Below are 21,624 nucleotides of genomic sequence, written 5' to 3' on the forward strand. Positions count from 1 at the left end.
GGTCTGCACGCTAACCACTCGACCGCCGTGCCGCCGCTACATCAAGATGTCAAATCTAAATTCAAATGTTAAATGTAAATCCAAAAGTTCACACTTAATGTTAAATCTAGATAGGAAATCTAAATGTTAAATCCAAATCTAAGTGTAAACTTTAATCTAAATGGTCAAATTTAAATCTAAATGTCAAATATAAATCCATATATTAAATCCAAATATAAATCTAAACGTTCGATCTAAATGTTATATGTAAATGTAAAATCTAAATCCAAATGTATATCTAAATGTAAAAGTTAAATCCAAATCTAAATGTCAACTTTAATATAAATGTTAAATCTAAACGCGTAAACTTCTAAATCTAAATCCAAATATTAAATGTAAATCCAAAAGTTCACACCTGATGTTAAATGTAGATAGGAAATCTAAATGTTAAATCCAAATCTAAGTGTGAATTCTAATCTAAATGTCAAATATAAATCAAAATATTAAATCTAAATCTAAACTTTGATCTAAATGTAAATGTAAACTCTAAATCCAAATGTATATCTAAATGTGAAATGTAGATGTAAAATGTAAAAGTTAAACTAAATCCAACTGTGAAATTAAAATCCAAATATTAAATGTAAATCCAAAAGTTCACACTTAATATTAAATGTATGTAGATAGGAAATCTAAATGTTAAATCCAAATCTAAGTGTAAACTTTAATCTAAATAATCAAATTTAAATCTAAATGTCAAATATAAATCCAAACATTAAATATAAACATTTGACCTAAATGTTAAATGTAAAATCTAAATCCAAATGTAAAATGTAAATATTAAATCCAAATCTAAATGTCAATTTTAATATAAATGGTAAATCTGAATGCGTAAACTTCTAAATCTAAGTGTCAAATCTAAATCCAAATATTAAATTTAAATCCAAAAGTTCACACCTGATGTTAAATGTAGATAGGAAATCTAAATGTTAAATCCAAATCTAAGTGTAAACTTTAATCTAAATGGTCAAATTTAAATCTAAATGTCAAATATAAATCCAAATGTTGAATCTTAATGTACAATCTAAATATTGATTCCATCTTGATGTAAAATCTAAATGTTGAATCCACCTTAGTGTGGTGGTGGGTATGCTGGAGCCTATCCCAGCTGACTTTAGACTAAAGGTGTTGTACTACAATGTGTTGTCGCTATCGGAGTATCAATTATTGACACTCAAAAAAATGCCCTTCAGAATAACAGCGCAAGATTAAGACCTGTGACGTACCCACTAGTTGAGAATCGCCGCCTTTACGGGGTCAAAGGTTAGTGAAAGTAGTATCCATAATGGCAAAAATAGTCCCATATTCAAAGCAATGAGCAGTGTCAGCTGTTCTACCTCATCTCGAAGTTATCCAAGCATGCTTTTATAGCCTCGTTTTATGCACCGTGACACACACAAAAAAACCTTCCACAAACTTCTACCACAAAGTTGAAAAGGTAAAATCGAGGGGAGTCGCTTCCTCACCGTGAACTCATCATCAGTTGATGAAGAGGTGTATCTCAAGAATTTGTTTATCAAGATGTCTGCAGCGTAAGCATGACAAAATGGATGTTAGAAAGTCCAAACGGGGCACGGATGCTGCAGAGGATGCTATCAACTTTGCACCAACTATTATTATTCATAATAGCAGCCAAATATTTAAATGAGGAAACATCAAAAGCTGAGGGGGAATGATCTTAATAATTCCATTTATCTGGAAGACGGAAATGCGACTCAAAGTGAATGCTGATATTGTTGCATATTTGTGCATAGCAATCATATATTAGTGATATTATCTAATTCTGCTCTCGTTCTCGTAGAACCAGTCTCATAAAGCAGTCACACCCATATTATTTATTGATAATAATTAATACTTTTGTGGTTGCAACAGACTATTAGTCAAAAACTATTGAAAAAGACAAGGGACATTTCTTACCTATCTTTTGAGTGTTAAGTTGCAGTGTGATGATTTTAGAGCTCTTTCCCCGCTGGGACACAGCTGAATGACTCGACTGTAGCGTAATATCGGCAGCCATTAGCCAATGAAATGTATGATGGGAAGCCGTTTGCACTGGTACTTGTATATTTCTTACCTACCTTTTGAGTGTTAAGTTCCAGTGTGATGATTTTAGTACTCTTTCCCCACTGGGACACAGCTGAATGACTCGACTGTATCGCAACATCGGCAGCCAATGGCCAATGAAATGCATGATGGGAAGCCGTTTGCACTGGTACTTGTATATTTCTTACCTACCTTTTGAGTGTTAAGTTCCAGTGTGATGATTTTAGTACTCTTTCCCCACTGGGGCACAGCTGAATGACTCGACTGTATCGCAACATCGGCAGCCAATGGCCAATGAAATGCATGATGGGAAGCCGTTTGCAGTGGTACTTGTATATATCTTACCGACCTTTTGAGTGTTAAGTTGCAGTGTGATGATTTTAGTGCTTTTTCCCCGCTGGGACACAGCTGAATGACTCGACTGTATCGCAACATTGGCAGCCAATGGCCAATGAAATGCATGATGGGAAGCCATTTGCATTGGTACTTGTATATTTCTTACCGACCTTTTGAGTGTTAAGTTGCAGTGTGATGATTTTAGTGGTCTTTCCCCACTGGGACACAGCTGAATGACTCAACTGAAGCGCAACATTGGCAGCCAATGACCAATGAAATGCATGATGGGAAGATGTTTGCATTGGTACTTGTATATTTCTTACCGACCTTTTGAGTGTTAAGTTGCAGTGTGATGATTTTAGTGGTCTTTCCCCACTGGGACACAGCTGAATGACTCAACTGAAGTGCAACATTGGCAGCCAATGACCAATGAAATGCATGATGGGAAGATGTTTGCATTGGTACTTGTATATTTCTTACCGACCTTTTGAGTGTTAAGTTGCAGTGTGATGATTTTAGTGCTCTTTCCCTGCTGAAAAAAACGGCATACGTTGTGTTTTCGTGCTGGTATGCTAGTCTCCAGACCAGTATGCTGGCCTGGAGACAAGTATACCAGCATGAAAAAACAACATATGCTGGTTTTGCTGGTATGCTAGTCCCCAGACCCCATACATACGGACTGCACGATGGACGAGTGGTTAACCGTTGGCCTCAAAATCACTTCAGTTTTTAAAATGTTTTTGTTTTTTCTTTCAGAATGGTCTAACGCCACACTTTTATAGCCCATCCATCCATCTTTATACCTCACAAGGGTAGTAAGGGTATGCTGGAGCCTATCCCAGCTGACTTCGGACGAGAGGCGGGACTGGCCGACCGGCCAATCGCACTTTTCCAGCCACTACAGTCCAATTCAAAGCTTTGAATTCATAAAACTGTTCAATTAATTTCCTGTTCCCACTCCCCCCCACAATTATTTTGACATAACCTTAATTGAAATGTTTTGACACCCACTAAAATGAAATGTAATTCTTCAGTGTCAAATGCACACCTGTATGCTTCAAGCTGCCCAAACCCTGTTAATTAGACTCTGTAAGTTGTCAATAACGAGTCAAATGGAGCAGCGGAACAGGAGGGATGCTAAAAAAAAAAAACATAATCTAGGCAGTGCAACATCCCAATTAAGCTGCAAAGATGAAAATGAAGGGGAAAAAATGAATCATAAACAGGGAAAAGAGGTGAAAAATAATTTAGTAAAAAATACATTTATAAATCCGGCAGCATTAACTTCTCATGAACATTTCAATCAACCCAGAAGAGGAGAAACCAACACAACTAAGGGGGCACATACACAAAGAAAGAAAAAAACAGCCAAAAAAATATATATATGTAAAAGAAAAAAGGGACCAATTGTAAATTATGAGACACAACAAAGTTCACTTCAGTCCTCTAACATGTCTACAGCAGCTTGGTTCAAGACAAACAGCAACAACACACGGACAAAGTCATCACGCCAAACGCTAAGCTACTGAAAATGTTACCCACTATCCCCCCCCCCGTGCATCTGTCAATCATCTATTCTCCATGAAGACTTGACTCTTGATGCTCACAGCGGGAGCTTACCGTTACCGACAGCGGTCTTATTGCACATGAGAGAACATGAGTGACAGTTGTCACCCAGAATACGCCCACTAAGTCAGCACGCTCGTATGCAGATAGTAGATGGTTGAAGCAAAGAAATGCATATTTAAAATAAAATAAAATAAAAAAAAAACATGCATGCATACTGTTCTAAAGTTGTGTTGACCACTGAAAATTATTCTGGAATGTATTTTTTATTTCTATTTCTCTTTGAAAAAAAAGGCCTAAATCTTGGCTTTCATTGGTTATATATGTGGATACTCATTGAGGGGCTGCAGTTTTTTTTTCCCCACAAAGGACCGCATAGTACATGCATAAAGGATGCAGGGACCACTTTGATATCGGACATGTAGATATGCCAGGAAAAAACAGCTTTGTTATAGATCCCTGTGAAATCCGCAAATTCTATTTTTCATGTTTTCAGTTTTTAGAAGTCTGTTTTTTGCAACAAAAAAAACCCTGCAAAAATCACAACACTTATATATTATTGTGGCTTGGAAAACTTTTCTAATGTGTTGTCTCATCTTTAGAATATAATATAATTAACGCCGAGGGGGTAGGCTAGTGTTTGGGAGCGGTCCGCCGGGGAAATACTTCCCCACACCAATGTTTCATTCCATATTTATGTCAATTTCCGTGAGATCCAGAAAGTTTTGGGTTTTGGTACAATTTAGTAGTTTTTCTATTTTTGCTGGGTCGTCCTCCTCAAAATATTGCAGTTCAATGATCGCTCCATCGCTATATAGTTTTTTTTTTTTTATCACTATTTTGTAGGCTAGTCAAATGCAAGTGATATGTAGCAGTAGTAGTAGTAATGACACAGAACATTGAGACATTACCTTATGTTCTCCTCCCATTACGTGTGGAAGTGGTAAATTTTTGGCTTCTTAATTTCTCAATAAATACATTTGAAGCTAAAGTAATTATATTCGGGGTGTAAAGATGACTATAAGGGTGTAATTTCATGTCTAAAATTTTTATAGTATTTTTATAAGTATTTAGAATTTCTATGCTTTACCGGAATATTACATTTACTGACAATGAATCGTATTTATTGTGGTTGGGTCTGGAACCAATTAACCGTTATAAATGCCTGTACACAACTTTCTGTTTATGACTCTCTTATTCTACCAACCTAATTTTTCTGAAAATTTTCCAACTTTGTCATTTGTCTAATTTTAATTCCCAAATAATATTACAACTTTATTAATGTAAAAGAACGTGGTCAGTGATTTATGAAGCATGATTCCTTATTTAATATTTTGTAGTGAAACATATTTTTTTTTTCCAAATTAGAGCCCTCTAGACATGAAATAACACCCCTATGGTCACTGTTTCCTGTACAGCACTTCCTGTGGTGGCTATTGTCAGATCAATCTAACATTACTGATACCTTAAGAACAGTGTAGATTACTATACTTCATCACATTTTGTATTTGTAGGTCATTTAAAGAAGTTTACTTTAGGCCCAAAATACATAAATATGCTTTTAAATATTTTGAATGTTATTTTTAATACTTGCAACACCCCCAACATACTAAGTTTGTAAATTTGTAGATTATCTCACGGTTATATCAAAGCTTGTTGCCAAACAGAACATTCATGTGTGGGATTTTGACACTACCGCAACCTAACCGGACACTTGGGGTGAGTTTGGGCACGCTGTCCATGCAGGAGTGACCAATAAAACCACACTGTGTGACTAATTAATGGTTGACGGCTGGAATGCCATCCCACAGCAGTGTGTGGCCATGTGCTATTCAGGCGCCACAACAAGCCACTATGCTATATAAATATTTAAAGAATAAAATCAAAAATATAGTCTGCAGAGGCAGTGAAGCCGTGGGGGCAACATTCATATGCATTACTGCATTTTTGGTTACAAATGGAAATAAAAATTAATTGTCAGGACGCATTGAAAATTCAAAGTATAACTTTTGTGTATCATGTTCTGAAATAACACTTTGACTTACTAGTTTACTGTGCAGGGGTCTCAGCATCCGGTGCCTTCGCTCCTATTAATAACCAAATGGAAGTACTTCTTGTACAATGAGGCCTGTACACACAAATCAATGTTAGTTGCCACAGCAGGAGGATGAGGAGGTACGGTTTGACTCTTTGGAATTTGATCTGCAAACCAAATTGCTTCCAAGCGGTAATACATGCCCGGTGTAGGAGATTGGCTTTTAGCCTGACTTCAACTGAGACTAAAGTAAATTGCAGTTCTTGATGACCTCTTGGCATAGAGAGAGGGGAACGTTTTCAGCAAAGTGCTTCTGTGTAGTTGTGCCGTCCAACTCATTTTCACCTTCCGAGCAGACTTCCTTTAATGACTTTTAAAGATCAGAGAACGTCTCTCCGGTAATTGCAGCTCTAATAACAGAGTGATACAAAGGATCTTAAAAAAAGTGTGATCGCTATCAGGTAGCAATGTGACCAGTCCAAACTGGAAGCGTCTTTCACCCATGATAAACACCAATAGATGTGAAATGGCGGAGGTGGTATTTTGTGTTGAGTTCGGTGAAGCGTGTGTTTTTTCCATACTCTAACAGTCTTGTGACTGAGGGGTCACACAGGATCAACGTCGGCCATGTTTTATTGAGGATGAAGTTCCAATCAGGACTCTGCAGCCTGAGATGTCTGTCACCGTCTGCAAATATGAGAAAGATTTGAATTAGACTGAGAAAATACAGAATCGAACCATCCAACAAGTAACTTGGATGACTAAGAAACTTTTTCTTCAATGTGAGTAGAAAACAGAAAGTCATTGCATAGGTCATTCATGTTCCAACTTTTTCCCATGAGGGCTGCATTCTAAAATAAAAAATCAAAGTCAAAATTTGGGGGCTATTTTTTACATTTTCTAAACCAGTGATTCATATCAGTCATGCCAAAAAAAAAAAATGTGTAATGATCTGACGTCCATGAACGCACCTCGCATCTGTGCTGAATCAAGCATAACCAGCCATAATGATAAACTTTACACCACTTTCAGGAAAGGATTTGAAATTCTGAAGCCTGGCTCCATTTTTTCTTGGTGACATGGTGTGCCGTGGTGTGGTGGCAGCCGTTGGTGCTTGGTTTCTATTTTCATTGACAATGTGACATGATGTACCACTCATGGAACTTGGCTCCTCTTTTCCTTGGCGACATGACGTGATGTGCTGGTGGTGGAATTTGGCTTCTTTTATCCTTGGCGACTTGACATGATGTATCGGTCGTGGAACTTGGCTCCTCTTTTCCTTGTCGACATGACGTGATGTGCCAGTGGTGGAATTTGGCTCCTCTTTACCTTGGCGACATGACGTGATGTGCCGGTGGCGGAACATGGCTCCTGTTTTCCTTGGCGACATGACGTGATGTGCTGGTGGTGGAATTTGGCTTCTTTTTTCCTTGGCGACTTGACATAATATATTGGTCGTGGAACTTGGCTCCACTTTTCCTTGGCGACATGACGTGATGTGTCGGTGTTGGAATTTGGCTTCTTTTATCCTAGGCGACGTGACATAATGTACCAGTCATGAAACTTGGCTCCTCTTTTCCTTGGCAACATGATGTGATGTGCCTGTGGTGGAATTTGGCTTCTTTTATCCTTGCGATGCAACATAATGTACCGGTGGTGGAATTTGGCTCCTCTTTTCCTTGGCAACATGATGTGATGTGCCAGTGGTGGAATTTGGCTTCTTTTATCCTTGCCGAAGTGACATGACGGTGGTGGAACTTGGCTCCTCTTTTCCTTGGCGACATGATGTGATGTACCATTGGTGGAATTTGGCTTCTTTTATCCTTGGAGACGTGACATAATGTACCGGTCATAAAACTTGGCTCCTCTTTTCCTTGGCGCCATGACGTGATGTGCCGGTGTTGGAATTTGGCTTCTTTTATCCTAGGCCACGTGACATAATGTACCGGTGGTGGAACTTGGCTCCTCTTTTCCTTGGCGACATGACATGATGTGCCACTCATGGAACTTGGCTCCTCTTTTCCTTGGCAACATGACGTGATGTGCTGGTGGTGGAATTTGGCTTCTTTTATCCTTGGCGACTTGACATAATCTACCGGTGGTGGAACTTAGCTCCTCTTTTTTTGGCGACATGACATGAAGTGCCGGCTCCTCTTTTCCTTGGTGACATGACGTGATGTAGAGGTGGTGGAATTTGGCTCCTCTTTTCCTTGGTGGCGTATCCTGAGCTTGGCTCCTTTTTTCTTGGCTGCATGACTTGGTGTAAATAAAGGGACGCTTATAGTAACATTTCAGCAGCAGCTTGCGTCTTTTTTTTCCGAAATGCGATCAGAATATTTGGAATGCTGTTGGGAGTATCGTAAACGGCCCCAAGTAGTGCTACAGTTAAAGATTAGAGTGCACAAACACTTGAGACCAACCCACTTGGGTTTTGATCTGCACTAAGCTGTAAAAATGAAGCCTAGTGTCGCAGTACCTCTGTTGCGTTGTAGAGCCATAGTTATCCAACATCTGCGTACTGGCTTCTTCTAGGTTCCAGTCACACATCTCCAGCAGCTTTAGACACTCCGACCTGCTCCTCAGACCCAAACAGAACAACTGCTCCACCTGTGAGCATAAAAAAAAAAAGTTGATAAAAACTCAGGATCGGTATGCTTTTTACTACCAGACATTAACAAAAATAATCTTTGTTTGGAGCTTTTACAAGCACATTTTTAAATAGGGTAGTTCAAATACACATTCTTTGTTTAGATGGAAACAGACCTCTGGATGGCCTTTTTTTTATCTTCTAAACTTTGCTCGGGTTATTAAGCAGCAGTCAATTGCTCCCCGGAGTCCTTCGCTATACACACACACACACACACACACACACACACACCATGTAAGTAAGCGAGCCACCACAGACCCAACCAGGGAGGAGGGAGCGGCAGAAATATTTACAGCGTGCTCATCACTGCAACAATGGCCTGATTTTCCCAGAAGGATCAACAAAGCTCCTTGTCCTGCCCGGAGAGGAATCCACTTAGAAAAAAAATGGCACCCATCAAGCTTTCTATGGCTATTCGTTCGTTTGCAGTTACAGTAAGCTCTACATTAAAAAATGTTATTACCCTTGAATGGCACAGGAGCTGACCTGGAATGCACCCAACTGAATATCAGTAGCAAAGCGTCGCACTTTACCACCGAGGACTTCACCGAGCCGTAATTGTCTATTTCATAGGGCTTTTATTTTGATGGATTGCATTTCTCAAGTTACTTGCGGCTGTTAAAAAAAGTTTGCTCCTTTATTTTTTGGTGTTGGAGCTTTGGTTTGTGGGAGTTCATGTGATAGTTAATTTATGTCTGGAATGTGACTGATTGGAAGATTAACAGTATCGGTATTAGCCAACATTCAAGGCTACAATACCAGAGACGTGGTGGAGAAAGAAAGGTGTATCCATACCCCAGCATTCATTGGTAATGGTAATGGTTTGATTTCATTTGAACATGCATCAGATTACAATTGAATGCATCACATAATCAGTTCACAGTTCCACATGTCCAAAAGGAGTAGGAAGAAGCAAAGCTTATTAAATCTTACCCCTCCATCTGGTACTTTTACAATCAGTAACTATTACATTTGTTCACTTCCTGCTTTCCTAATATAGTTTAAGTTTTTTATTTCATTTTACTTTATTTTATTTTATTTACATAATCAGTTCACAGTTCCACATGTCCGAAAGGAGTAGGAAGAAGCAAAGCTTATTAAATCCTACCCCTCCATGTGGTACTTTTACAACCAGTAACTGTTACATTTGTTCACTTCCTGCTTTCCTAATATAGTTTAAGTTTTTTATTTTATTTTCTTATTTTACTTTATTTTAGTTTACTTTACTTTATTTTATTTTATTTACATAATCAGTTCACAGTTCATGTCCAAAAGGAGTAGGAAGAAGCAAAGCTTATTAAATCCTACCCCTCCATCTGCTACTTTTACAATCAGTAACTGTTACATTTGTTCACTTCCTGCTTTCCTAATAGAATTTCAGGGTTTTTTTTATTTTTATTTTATTTTTGTCACGTACCAAAGTACGAGGTGATATGACCATCCAATGACATAATGGGTAACATAGTAAGTGTCAATATAGTGATATGTATAGCACATCATGACTGGTTCAAGGCTTGTTTTGTTTCTTGAATTCGCTCATCGTTGTACATACCATTACCATTACCATTATCGGTATCAGCCAACATTCAAGGCTACAATACCAGAGATGTGGTGGAGATGGAAGGTGTATCCATACCCCAACATTCATTCATTCATTCATTTTCTACCGCTTATCCTCACGAGGGTCACGGTGGGGTGCTGGAGCCTATCCCAACTGTCTTTCACATCACATGCAAAAAGTGCATTGCCAAATATGTTGCTTTTCATTGCATACTAATAATAGTGTTTTTACCTTCAGGTAATGCACAGCTTTCTGAACATTCCAGTTGTGGTTCTGCAGTGCAGCTCGACACTCTTCTATCGTCACACCGTGAACTGCTTCCTGCACCTGAGTCACATGACAATTCCGGGTAAGGATGGATGTAAAGGATTACTGCGATCACAGTAGCTGCACCTACTAAGTAGAGTGTTATAACCGATTTCATTAGGTTCTCAAAGCATCGAAATCAGGTTGTAGGATTCAACAGTTCATGCTCTGGGACAATGTAAGTCCACATTTTGGGCTGAGAAGGATAAGACGCTACCTTTCTCCCACATAGCTGTCCTTTCATCACTTCCTGAAAGAGTCAATCGTTTAGCCGCTAACAAGTACAGCCACCTTTGTTTCAGGTGATACCACCCAAATGAGCAGAGGCCCCAACGCCATTGGATGGAACGGCCGTCATTTGAGACTACAAAAGAGTGACGCCATTCCTGTCTGGATATGCCTCCTCCTATAGAAAAATAATAGACTGGATCTTGTTCTCAGACTAGAGCTGTCCTATCTAGTCTGACCTGAGCATGAAATGATTTGGGATAAGAGGCGGAACGTCTTCTCTACAATGACTTGTATGAATGTGATTTTATTATGCAGTATTTTCGTACGGTCAATCCCCGTGTTCCGGAAGCACCAGCACACAGGTGTCTCCCCTTCTCGAAACCGTCTTTCTATCTTCACCTTGACATTTTCCTCCAATCAACATTTGCGACGACTGCAGTAATAGTTCTACTAAACTAAAAGTTCAGCTGTAGAACCCTCCTCTCTTCATTTGCCATTTAAATCGCAACACAATGCAGGTTTACTTGGACATTTCTAGTGTAAAACGTATAGGTGATCGCCACTAATAATAATGTCATATGATCAATTAACAGATAGCAATGGTGTCACGGTGCAGCCTTTGGCCTTGATTGTCAGGCTAGCAGGATAGAGACGAGCGTTTCTCCAAGTGTGCATGGTTCTAATTCCAGGAACGATTTACGATATTATCGCTCAAAGTTTCAATGCTGGATTGACTGTTGAAGGGCTGCCCAACAAAACACACTTGACAAAAAATATCAGGGGTGGGCAAATATTTTTGACTCATGGGCCACATTGAGTTTACAAAATTGTCCAAGGGGCCAGAACATATATTTTACACACACACACAATTTTATGCTTATACTTTTCCTTGAATTATTTGTCTAATTTGAACTGTAAAAGTGTTATACTATCAGCTGTATGTTCCTTTTTTCAGGAGCACTTTAAACATCAGACCACATCAAACTATGTAATTAATGGTAATGGTAATGGTTTTATTTCATTTGAACATGCATCAGATTACAATTGAATGCATCACATAATCAGTTCACAGTTCCACATGTCCAAAAGGAGTAAGAAGAAGCAGAGCTTATTAAATCCTACCCCTCCATCTGGTACTTTTACAATCAGTTAACTGTTACATTTGTTCACTTCCTGCTTTCCTACTATAGTTTAGTTTAGTTTATTTTTTTAATTTATTTTATTTACATAATCAGTTCACAGTTCCACATGTCCAAAAGGAGTAGGAAGAAGCAAAGCTTATTAAATCCTACCCCTCCATCTGGTACTTTTACAATCAGTAACTTTTACATTTGTTCACTTCCTGCTTTCCTAATATAGTTTAGTTTAATTTTTTCATTTTATTTTATTTACATAATCAGTTCACAGTTCCACATGTCCAAAAGGACTAGGAAGAAGCAAAGCTTATTAAATCCTACCCCTCCATCTGGTACTTTTACAATCAGTAACTGTTACATTTGTTCACTTCCTGCTTTCCTAATATAGTTTACGTTTTTTTTTTTTTTTAATAATTTTATTTTGTCACGTACCAAATTACGAGGTGATATAACCATACAATTGAATTTAATTTTACAGTTTTGTTGTTTTTTTTTTTTTTACTAAATAAGACATCCGACTTGCAAGTCATGTTGCTGGTTTGTATGTTAAAAGTTGAAATACTTAGAAAGCAACTGGCGCGCTGAATTCAAACACTTGTTGGACCACATGTGGCCCCCGGGTCGTAGTTTGCCCACCCCTAATCTAGATTGTATCACATTTACAAATGATTACCGACTTATATTTGACCTAAAATCGGCTAATTTGCGAGGATCCACAGTATATTTATGAGCCACACAGTGCATAAAAGGTTTAAATGGCAGACGATATAAATCTTTAATATTACCATTCTGACTCTGTCAGCTGAGTTTCCCAATCCGTCCGTCCTGGGACAGGTTGCAGTGCCTGCTGGTGCTGTCAAAGTCTCTCCGCTGATACCGGAGAGACTAACTGATGTCTTCATTCCTGTCCGTAGTCCAAGACTGCTGCTATTGTTAGAGGAGAAATTAGCCTTCAGCTCTCCCAGTGGGACAACGGCCTCTCCTTGGCCATGCCCCTGCCAAGTCTGGCCGCCGAGCACCAGGGGTCGAACGGTAGCAGTGTTAGGTTGACGTGTGTGCCTGTCATCCACACTGTTTCCACTCAAGCTCTCGGCTTCCCTGAAGAAGCGATCGTATCGGTCGAGGTAGGGCGGCCTCTCTGGCAGAAGGTAATAGTGAGTGTTACTGACTTTACGTCCATCACGGACTATAGGTAGGATGCAGGGGCCCTTGTTCGATAATTCCTTCCCCTGTGCTTGAATCACTTTGGGTGCCGTGTATTTGGGATCAGACGCAAAGCTGTGTGTGGTCGGCATGAATTTACTCGGAGAGGTAGAGAGGTAGGAGCTGTAGGTGTGTGTGGAGGGGCAAGTGGTGAGAGGAACTTGTGTGGTTGTGGGGCTGACGGAGTACACTCTCTGCTGCGGGGAGCCCACTACCAGACCCAAGGGGCTGGGGGTCCTGGAGCCGGGTTGTGACAACGGTTCCCTGGGAGGGATCTGCGGTGGCCGATCCTGTTCTGAGCTTGAAATGTCTTCTGTGACGTCAGCCGGGGTTGGAGACAGGGAGAGGTCTCTCGACCAACGAGGAGATGAGTAGTCGCCTTTTTTAATTGGGCGAGGGGGAATAGGAACACGAGGGGGGATCTGGGGTTTATCCTCAGTGGACGAGAGGTGTCCATGGTGGTGGGGTGTCTGCAGACACGAGGCAGATGTCGGCACATTGAGCCTCTTCATGCACTCTTGCTGCAGTTCGTGGAATATTTCTGCAGACTGGCAGAATGAGGTAGTGAGGACCTGGCTGGGATTGCTGCGGAGAAAGAGGTTATCCTCCAGGCCTTGTTTGTCTGGAACTGTGGAAACACTGGTTTCTGCATTGTGGACATCAGTTGGCTCTTCATCGTGATGCTGTTCTGTGCTGTTGATGGAACTCACCTTTTTGTGGAAAAAGAAGATTTCGATTAGCATGGGTACTGAAACTTGTTCATACTTTTTTCGTCGATTAATCGAATAATTGGGCTAGGCCTGGGTTAGGCCTTAAACCAGGGGTCGCAAACCTTTCCTAAAACTACTTTCTTCAACTCAGCGAGGTTGCGTTCACAGTCTTAGAAATATCTAGTATTTTTACTATCTTTTTGAAATATGCGAATTAAAAAAAAGGAAGCCAGCCAAAGCAAGTAAGCTGAAGAAACACGGGTTGCCGACCCCTGCCTTAGAAGAACCAAACCCCCAAGTCAATATCTTGTTTGCCTGAAACACAAACATGTCTGCTTTTGGGCATGATGAAGGAAATTAAATACTAACATTTCCAATCAGATCATATTTACATTTTTTAATTAAAAGCAGTTAATCTAACACCAAAATAGTTGTCGAATAATTGGATAATTGATTAACTGAAATTCAATTTATAGTAATTCTTAAGCTTCACACATATAGTACATTCCATATAAGCGATTCCTACACACAACTCCCAGACATGGATCCACCGAGGCAGACAATGTGGAGTTGTCTGGGTTTCACATTCTTGCTCAAGGGCAACTTAGCAGTGCTCAGAAAGCAAACCCTAATCCCAATTTCTACATGACTATCTCCGGTATGTCGCAATTAGATGAACACCGATACCATATCCTACCGCACCTCCATATCGTCTTCATCTTGGGCGACATCATCATACGCCGGGGGCGGGGGTAAAGGTCGAGCATCCCAGTCCACAACCGGCGTGGGGTGGAGAGGGCGGGGCAAAGATTTAGACGGACTCTGAGATGGCGTCCTGTCCAAGAGATTCTCCGCTTGCAAAGCTAGCTTTGCCAGACACGGGATTGGGATTTCCACCACGGATGACGGGGAAGGCGTGGGTAGGGAGAACTCCTCCTCAAAGTCAATGAGGGACACTTCGCTGCAAGGATGAGGGTTCTTGTCGCTCCCCTGTTTGGAGGAGGAGACCCATGCTGTTGGTTTAAGTTTGAGGCCTTTGACAGAGCTGGTTTTCTGTAGTGACAGCTTCTTCAATCCTGCAGATGTCAAGTCATCATCATCCTCATTCACCGGATCATAACAAGGCTCTGGAGAGAAACACACAACATATTCCAATACTTATGTGACACAAGAGGATGACTTGGCACCACAGAGTGCATACATCAGGACGCAGTATTGGGGAAAACAGTAAGGCAATGATGTTAGGGAATGAAAAATAAAAGTAAAGGCAGAATCACTGCAAACACAAGCAAACAAGAGAAAAAAAAAACATGAGGTGTACCTTTGAAGAGTGGAGCTAGAAGGGAACAGAGAGGGCAGGAGCAATGGGTGAGGAGCTGCTGAGAGAAAGCAGACTTACTCTTGATTAACACTGCTGGCTGAGGAGGGCGCGGAGGAGGCTCCTCTGGAAAGAAAATAGAGCCACCGCAGTGCAAAGAGTGAGCAGGGATTAAACAAAAAAAAAAAAAAACAGCGAGGAAGCAAAAAAGAGAAAGATGCTCTTCTAGCAAGTAAAATAAAAAAGTGGTTCAGGGGGCATTTTAAAGTGAAAAAAGTCGAAATTCAGGATATACGAGTATATAAATATAGCAAACTTATACTGCAGGACAGGATAGTATTTACTGCCTTACAGGAAATACAGTATCACAGTGGACCTATCATTTACGCTCCAGTATGCTCTGCACTATTCTTGTAATAAACAGGAACATCATAAATTTGGAGTTTCCACCTCATGAGTCCAAAATTAACATTTTTAGTGTCTCTGGCTCACTCCTTATTTCAAAGTTTGATGCAAAGAAAGCTTTAAAGGGGACCTAATATGTAAATTTTTCAACACTTTGTACTGAGTTGTGTACTATATAGTTGTCTACTAGCTTTATAGCTTTATAGTTATTCCAGAATCTGCACCTATTCCAGCTGTATTTCCTTGGATTTGGGCTTCCAGCCAAAACGGTCTGTTTGAATGCATGTCACGCACGGCGACGCCCACTCCGCTGTGATTGGTCACACGCCCAAAGTGCTTCAAACAACCTGTTTGAATTAATTTCATCCAAGGCCCTCCTCCGGCCACACCTACTCCATTGTGATTGGTCACATGCCCAAAGTGCTTCCAAACTAACAAAATGACCTGAATTTATATCAGCCATGGCCTGCCTCTAGCCACGCCCACTCCGCTGTGATTGGTCACATGCCCAAAGTGCTTCCCAACTACTAATAGAAGTTATAATCAATGAACATTCATTCATTCATTTTCTACCGCTTTTCCTCACGAGGGTCGCGGGGGGTGCTGTAGCCTATCCCAGCTGTCTCAATTGTTGGCCAGCCAATCGCAGGGCACATATAGACAAACAACCATTCACACTCACATTCATACCTATGGACAATTAACCTCGCATGTTTTTGGGAATGTGGGAGGAAACCGGAGTACCCGGAGAACGGGGAGAACATGCAAACTCCACACATGAGATGGCCGAGGGTGGAATTGAACCCCGATCTCCTGGCTGTGAGGTCTGTGCGCTAACCACTCGTCCGCCGTGCAGCCCTTAATAACATCTTTGGAGAGGTAATTAAAAGTGTTTAGGAGCTACTGGCAGCTCATAATCTACTGGCTGGAGACCCCTGGCTTACTGTGCATGAATTTAAGAGTGCTAACGTAGTACCGCTGGTGCGGTGGAGCTCAAAAGAAGTGTGGCAACATCGCCTGCCCCAGGAAGAGCGCTCATTGTGGGACAAACTTTGTCAGAGGCACCCGTTGGTGAAATAAACCACATTAAGTCCAACACCGGCTTTGCTAATTGATTAAGAAGTGTGTTTTGTTGATGTATTACTGCTATATTTCAGTGTCCTGACAAGGTGTATATTTGTGCTCTGTTTTCATTTGCTCACTTTTAGCTCGTCCTGGTAGCTGAGTGGGCCGAGCGGCACTGAGGTCCAAACCAAGAACATCAGGAGGATCCATGGGATTCCCAAGATACAACCTGAAAGAGAGTTGGACATACTTGAATGGGTACTAAAACCTAGTTTGTCCCAATTGTTGCAAGGAACTACTGCCATCTATTGGTCACAGCATCACAGTGCACCTACTGCCAAAACCTATAAATGATCTATTCAATTAGCAGTATTTACTCTTCAATCCTGTCTGGAAAGCCCCAGCAGCGATGAGGGTTAGCATCTCCATGGCCCGTGTGGATGAAGCTGTTCTTGAGTGGTCGGCTGATGTCATGAGCCGACAAACCCGCCACCGATGTCACTACGTTCCTGGGGAACTGTCCCACTTTCAGAGTACGTGTGTTCTGACCACGCCACCAATAGTTCTCCGCTCTGAAATAAGCAGAGAAAATTGAAGTGAATGAAACTCAACTGTTATGAGAATTTGGTGAAAAATTACAAGGATTTAAGACCTTATGTGTCTTGAAAAAAAAATGCAAAAAATAAATAAATACAGCTCGCTGGCTCCAACATTACGTATAATCGTAAGTCTAACCTGCCCTCAATGATGGTGATGACATCATCAGCCTGAATCCGCAGCTTGTCCTGCTCATCAAAGTCCTGCAGAGCGCACATGTCTGTCGGCATAGACTGAAACACACATGTAATGTTTTATATGTGGCGCTTTATCTGACAGAATATTTGTTTATTATCATGTCAATGTCATTGTGTGTGTGTGTACGTTTTAAACTTTAGAGTGGATGGGTTTGTCCAGAGATCATTTTTGGTATGTCCACACCTTTTTTAGTTGTAAATAATAACAATATTAATATGTAATGTTGTGTTATTTGAACAATTTGCTATGTGCAAGATTCATTCATTCATTTTTTTACCGCTTATCCTCACAAGGGTCGCGGGGGTGCTGGAGCCTATCCCAGCTGTCTGCAGGCGAGAGGCGGGGTACAACCTGGACTGGCGGCCAGCCAATCACAGGGCACATATAGACAAACAACCATTCACACTCACATTCATACCTATGGACAATTTGGAGTCGCCAATTAACCTAGCATGTTTTTGGAATGTGGGAGGAAACCGGAGTACCCGGAGAAAACCCACGCATGCACGGCTAGAACATGCAAACTCCACACAGAGGTGGTCGAGGGTGGAATTTAACTCAGGCCATGTTAAACCCTCAATTAATCCTTGATTCCTTTGGCTAGTTTAATGAAAAAGTTAGCACTTTTGACTTATTAATACACTAAATAATCATACATATCAACCCTCCTATTTTCCCTGGGAGATTTGAATTTATTGTCCTTATTTTCTGACAAATGTCCCTTATTTTCAAATTTTCAAGACATGAAGGAAGAGCTATTTAGAAAATGTCCACTAGATGTCGCTAAAGGACAATTTATGCAATTAAAGTCATCACCTTCAGTTTTGCATTGAAATGGAAAGTTTTTGAAAGCACACCCATCAACCCCAAAGAATACAAACAACTAAATAAAAATAAACAGCAGCTGCCTCACCTCAAGCAGGAACTCTCGCAGAGCCACAAAAGTGGGTCTGTCATCTGGTTTCTGCGCCCAACACTGCAGCATGACGTTGTAGATATCCTGTGGACAGTCCTCTGGCTTTGGGAGGCGTTCACCTTCTTTATCAATCTTATGCAGGATCTGGGATTTAAAAACAAAAGCACATCATTCAGTCACATCACTCATGGGCGTTTTTCCCCGAGTAAACACGTTTCTACCTGGCTGCCATTAAGGCCTAACCAAGGCTCTTGACCATGCGTGAACATCTCCCATAGAGTCACACCAAACATCCATGTGTCGGTGGCATGGGAGAACGTTCTAGTCTTCAGACTCTCGGGGGCACACCTGCATGGGTAAAGACAGTTCAAAGAACAAAAGGTGAACAGATGACAGGAATAAAGAAGTGAATACAGTCAAACCTCAGCTTTCGTAACCCCTAGTTTTGCTATGATTCAGGTTTCTTAAAAATCTGCAGGTTTAATATACAATTGCACTTGACCAAGGTTTGCTCTGAGTTTTTTTATTGAGTAAATAACCCCCCCATGAGGCCAAAGAAAGTTGCAAGTTCCAGCAATTTCATAAAAATGAGAAACACTATTGACTTCAATCTCGCTACAATGTATCGTAAGTCCGTTTCAGCGAAATACGTCTTTGGTGTAATGAATTCATTGCCTTTTGGAACAAAAAAATAATATAATACCAAGATCAGACAACAGTGATAAATTATTATTATTATCAGAAGATACATTTGTACTTAAGTCAACCCACCATGCAAAGGGAACCTTCCTGTGCTCCTGCATGACATAGTGCTCATGGTTGTTCGGCAGCGCCCTCATCAGGCCAAAGTCACCAATCTTCACCCTGTGAGCTGAAGCCAACAGAATGTTCCTGAAAAGACAAGCCACATTTTAATCTCATTGGAAAACAAAAAACAACAACAACAACAATGCAGTATGGAGTGCAGTTCTTGTGAATCGTTTTTTGGTCAATAAATTCAGAAAGGTGTTGTACTCTGGAATTGTTGGTCTTGTTTAAAAATGTGCACAATGTTAGAAACTACACACTAGAGAGAAAAAAAGAGGGAAAAAAAGTCAAAAAACTACAAACTAAACTCATCACACAGCAACTTAACCCTAAAAAGATACACATAATAAACATGTACAGGCACAAACATGTACCAATCAGAGTTTCAAGTGGAAAAAATATATAGTTTTCCTATAATGCATTGAGTCTGAGCAAAGTATTCATTGGGGGCGCTGCAATGACGTCAGCCTCCCTCTGGGCTTTGGGCTCCCTGTGGTGGACAGAGAGAACATTGTCGAGCCATCCAACATTTTCTGTGCTGCTTGTCCTCCAATGAATGTGTTGCTCAGATGAAATGCAATATGGAAAAACTTTTAGTTGCTGTGTGATGAATTTAGTGTTCCACGTAAAAATGCCACAGTGAGTCAATAAAAAAACATAAACGTACTACAAATGCAACCACAAATTTATTTTTCTACACTTGTTAAATAATTTTAAGATCAATTGAAGAAAAATATAAGTTTTTCTATGTGTTGCATTGACTTTGGATGTATTGACATTTTGTTTCCATCTATTTCATAAATGTAATGTTCTCCTCTAAATGTTGCAAACTATATACATATATATATATATATATATATATGGAAATAAAGAATGTGATGTAGTTGCAATACTATGGAATATATGAACTGTAACTTTTCATTGCCATGTTGATAATATCAATAAAATACAGATTTAAAAAAAGGCATGAAAATCATTTTGTGTGTTGGGAAAAAAAAATCAAACTTTGACACTAAAACATCAAATAAAACCAAAGCGTGAATTTTCTGTATGGTTGCATCCCTAATATGAAATGACTGACGTCTATTGAATTTAGGCAAGACCACCCAACATAACGCATGCCAAGATGTGACTCATTTAGCTCATGGGCCGAGTCACTCTGTAACGACCTATAAATGTCTGGGTGGAGAAGTGAGAAGGAAAGGCAATAAAATAACGTAACATGCTATAAAACATTTAGAGGGGAACATTCTAGTAAAAAAGTACAGAACAAACCAACACCACACAAAACCATTTGAAGCCATACGTAGACTGTGTACTAAAAAAAAAAGGCATGACGGTCTACCTGGCTGCTAGATCTCGATGGATAAACCTTCTGTGCTCCAGATAGGCCATGCCACAGGCCACCTGCACGGCATACTGACACAGTGTATGGATCAACACCGGGCCCTGTGGACAGATGCACCGCAAGCGATCCAGCAGAGAACCCAGTGGAGCGAGCTCGGTCACCTGTAGCACATGTAGACATGTATGATTGGTGTATATTAGTGAAAGTGTGAGAAGGAACATGGGAGATGATGTTGGTAATGGTAATGGTTTTATTTCATTTGAACATGCATCAGATTACAATTGAATGTTCACTTCCTGCTTTCCATAATACAGTTTAAGGTTTTTTGTTGTTGTTTTTTTTATATAATGTACCTCATACTGAAGTAGTATATGACCATACAATGACATAATAGGTATAAAATAAAATAAAATAAAATAAAATAAAATAAAATAAAATAAAATAAAATAAAATAAAATAAAATAAAATAAAATAAAATAAAATAAAATAAAATAAAATAAAATAAAATAAAATAAAATAAAATAAAATAAAATAAAATAAAATAAAATAAAATAAAATAAAAATTTGTCACATAATGGGTACCATAGTAAGTGTCTATATAGTGATATGTATAGCACATCATGACTGGTTCAAGACTCTTCATCCTTGTATTTAGCAAATATCAACTGCTTGTATTGTTTCTTGAATTGGCTCATCGTTGTGCATTGTTTGAGGGTCTTACTCAATCCATTCCATAGTTTGATTCCACATACTGAAATGCTATGGCTTTTTAACATAGTCCTAGCATATAAGTGTTTCAAATGTAGTTCTTCCCTGAAATCATATTTCTCCTTTCTTGTAGAGAAGTATTGGATGACATTTTTAGCTAATTGGTTATTTTTAGCCTTATGCATTATTTTAGCTGTTTGAAGATGAACTATATCAGCAAGTTGAAGTATTTGTGATTTTAGAAATAAGGAGTTAGTATGTTCTTTGTAGGCGGCATTATGAATTATCCTTACTGACCTTTTTTGCAGTACATTTAGCGAGTGAAGATTGCTTTTATAGTTATTACCCCATATTTCCACACAATAAGTAAGATATGGTAGAACCAGAGAGAAATAAAGAGTGTGGAGTGATTTCTGATTGAGAAGAAAATGTTGACAAAGTAATGTGACAAA

At 39.8% G+C, this 21,624-nt stretch overlaps 1 protein-coding gene and 1 long non-coding RNA gene across 5 annotated transcripts in view; one reads left to right on the plus strand and one right to left on the minus strand.

Moving 5' to 3' along the window:
• LOC144898621 (uncharacterized) overlaps positions 1–10,668 on the plus strand; it is a 30,043-nt gene extending 19,375 nt beyond the window's left edge. The window contains exons 2-3 of one of the 2 annotated variants that reach the window (XR_013627524.1): positions 6,042–6,156; positions 10,462–10,667. This is a non-coding gene — a long non-coding RNA (uncharacterized LOC144898621). Of the gene's footprint in view, positions 1–6,041; positions 6,157–10,461 lie in introns of both variants that reach the window. The other variant, XR_013627525.1, reaches the window with a different exon arrangement.
• Positions 5,071–21,624, minus strand: part of tnk2b (tyrosine kinase, non-receptor, 2b) — a 52,819-nt gene continuing 36,265 nt past the window's right edge. For all 3 annotated transcript variants that reach the window (XM_078791418.1, XM_078791416.1, XM_078791417.1), the window contains 13 exons: positions 20,462–20,625; positions 19,081–19,200; positions 18,531–18,657; positions 18,307–18,453; positions 17,334–17,428; positions 16,976–17,170; positions 16,736–16,827; positions 15,132–15,254; positions 14,513–14,937; positions 12,683–13,810; positions 10,456–10,551; positions 8,493–8,623; positions 5,071–6,703 (listed from right to left, as the gene is read on the minus strand). In XM_078791418.1, the coding sequence (XP_078647544.1) occupies positions 6,697–6,703; positions 8,493–8,623; positions 10,456–10,551; positions 12,683–13,810; positions 14,513–14,937; positions 15,132–15,254; positions 16,736–16,827; positions 16,976–17,170; positions 17,334–17,428; positions 18,307–18,453; positions 18,531–18,657; positions 19,081–19,200; positions 20,462–20,625 (2,850 nt within the window). In that variant the 3' untranslated portion in view covers positions 5,071–6,696. The remainder of the gene's footprint in view (positions 6,704–8,492; positions 8,624–10,455; positions 10,552–12,682; positions 13,811–14,512; positions 14,938–15,131; positions 15,255–16,735; positions 16,828–16,975; positions 17,171–17,333; positions 17,429–18,306; positions 18,454–18,530; positions 18,658–19,080; positions 19,201–20,461; positions 20,626–21,624) is intronic.

This window comes from Doryrhamphus excisus, linkage group LG6 (assembly GCF_037039965.1).
Source record: "Doryrhamphus excisus strain RoL-2023G ecotype Guam linkage group LG6, RoL_Dexc_Guam_v1.1, whole genome shotgun sequence".
Taxonomy (NCBI): Eukaryota; Metazoa; Chordata; class Actinopteri; order Syngnathiformes; family Syngnathidae; genus Doryrhamphus; species Doryrhamphus excisus.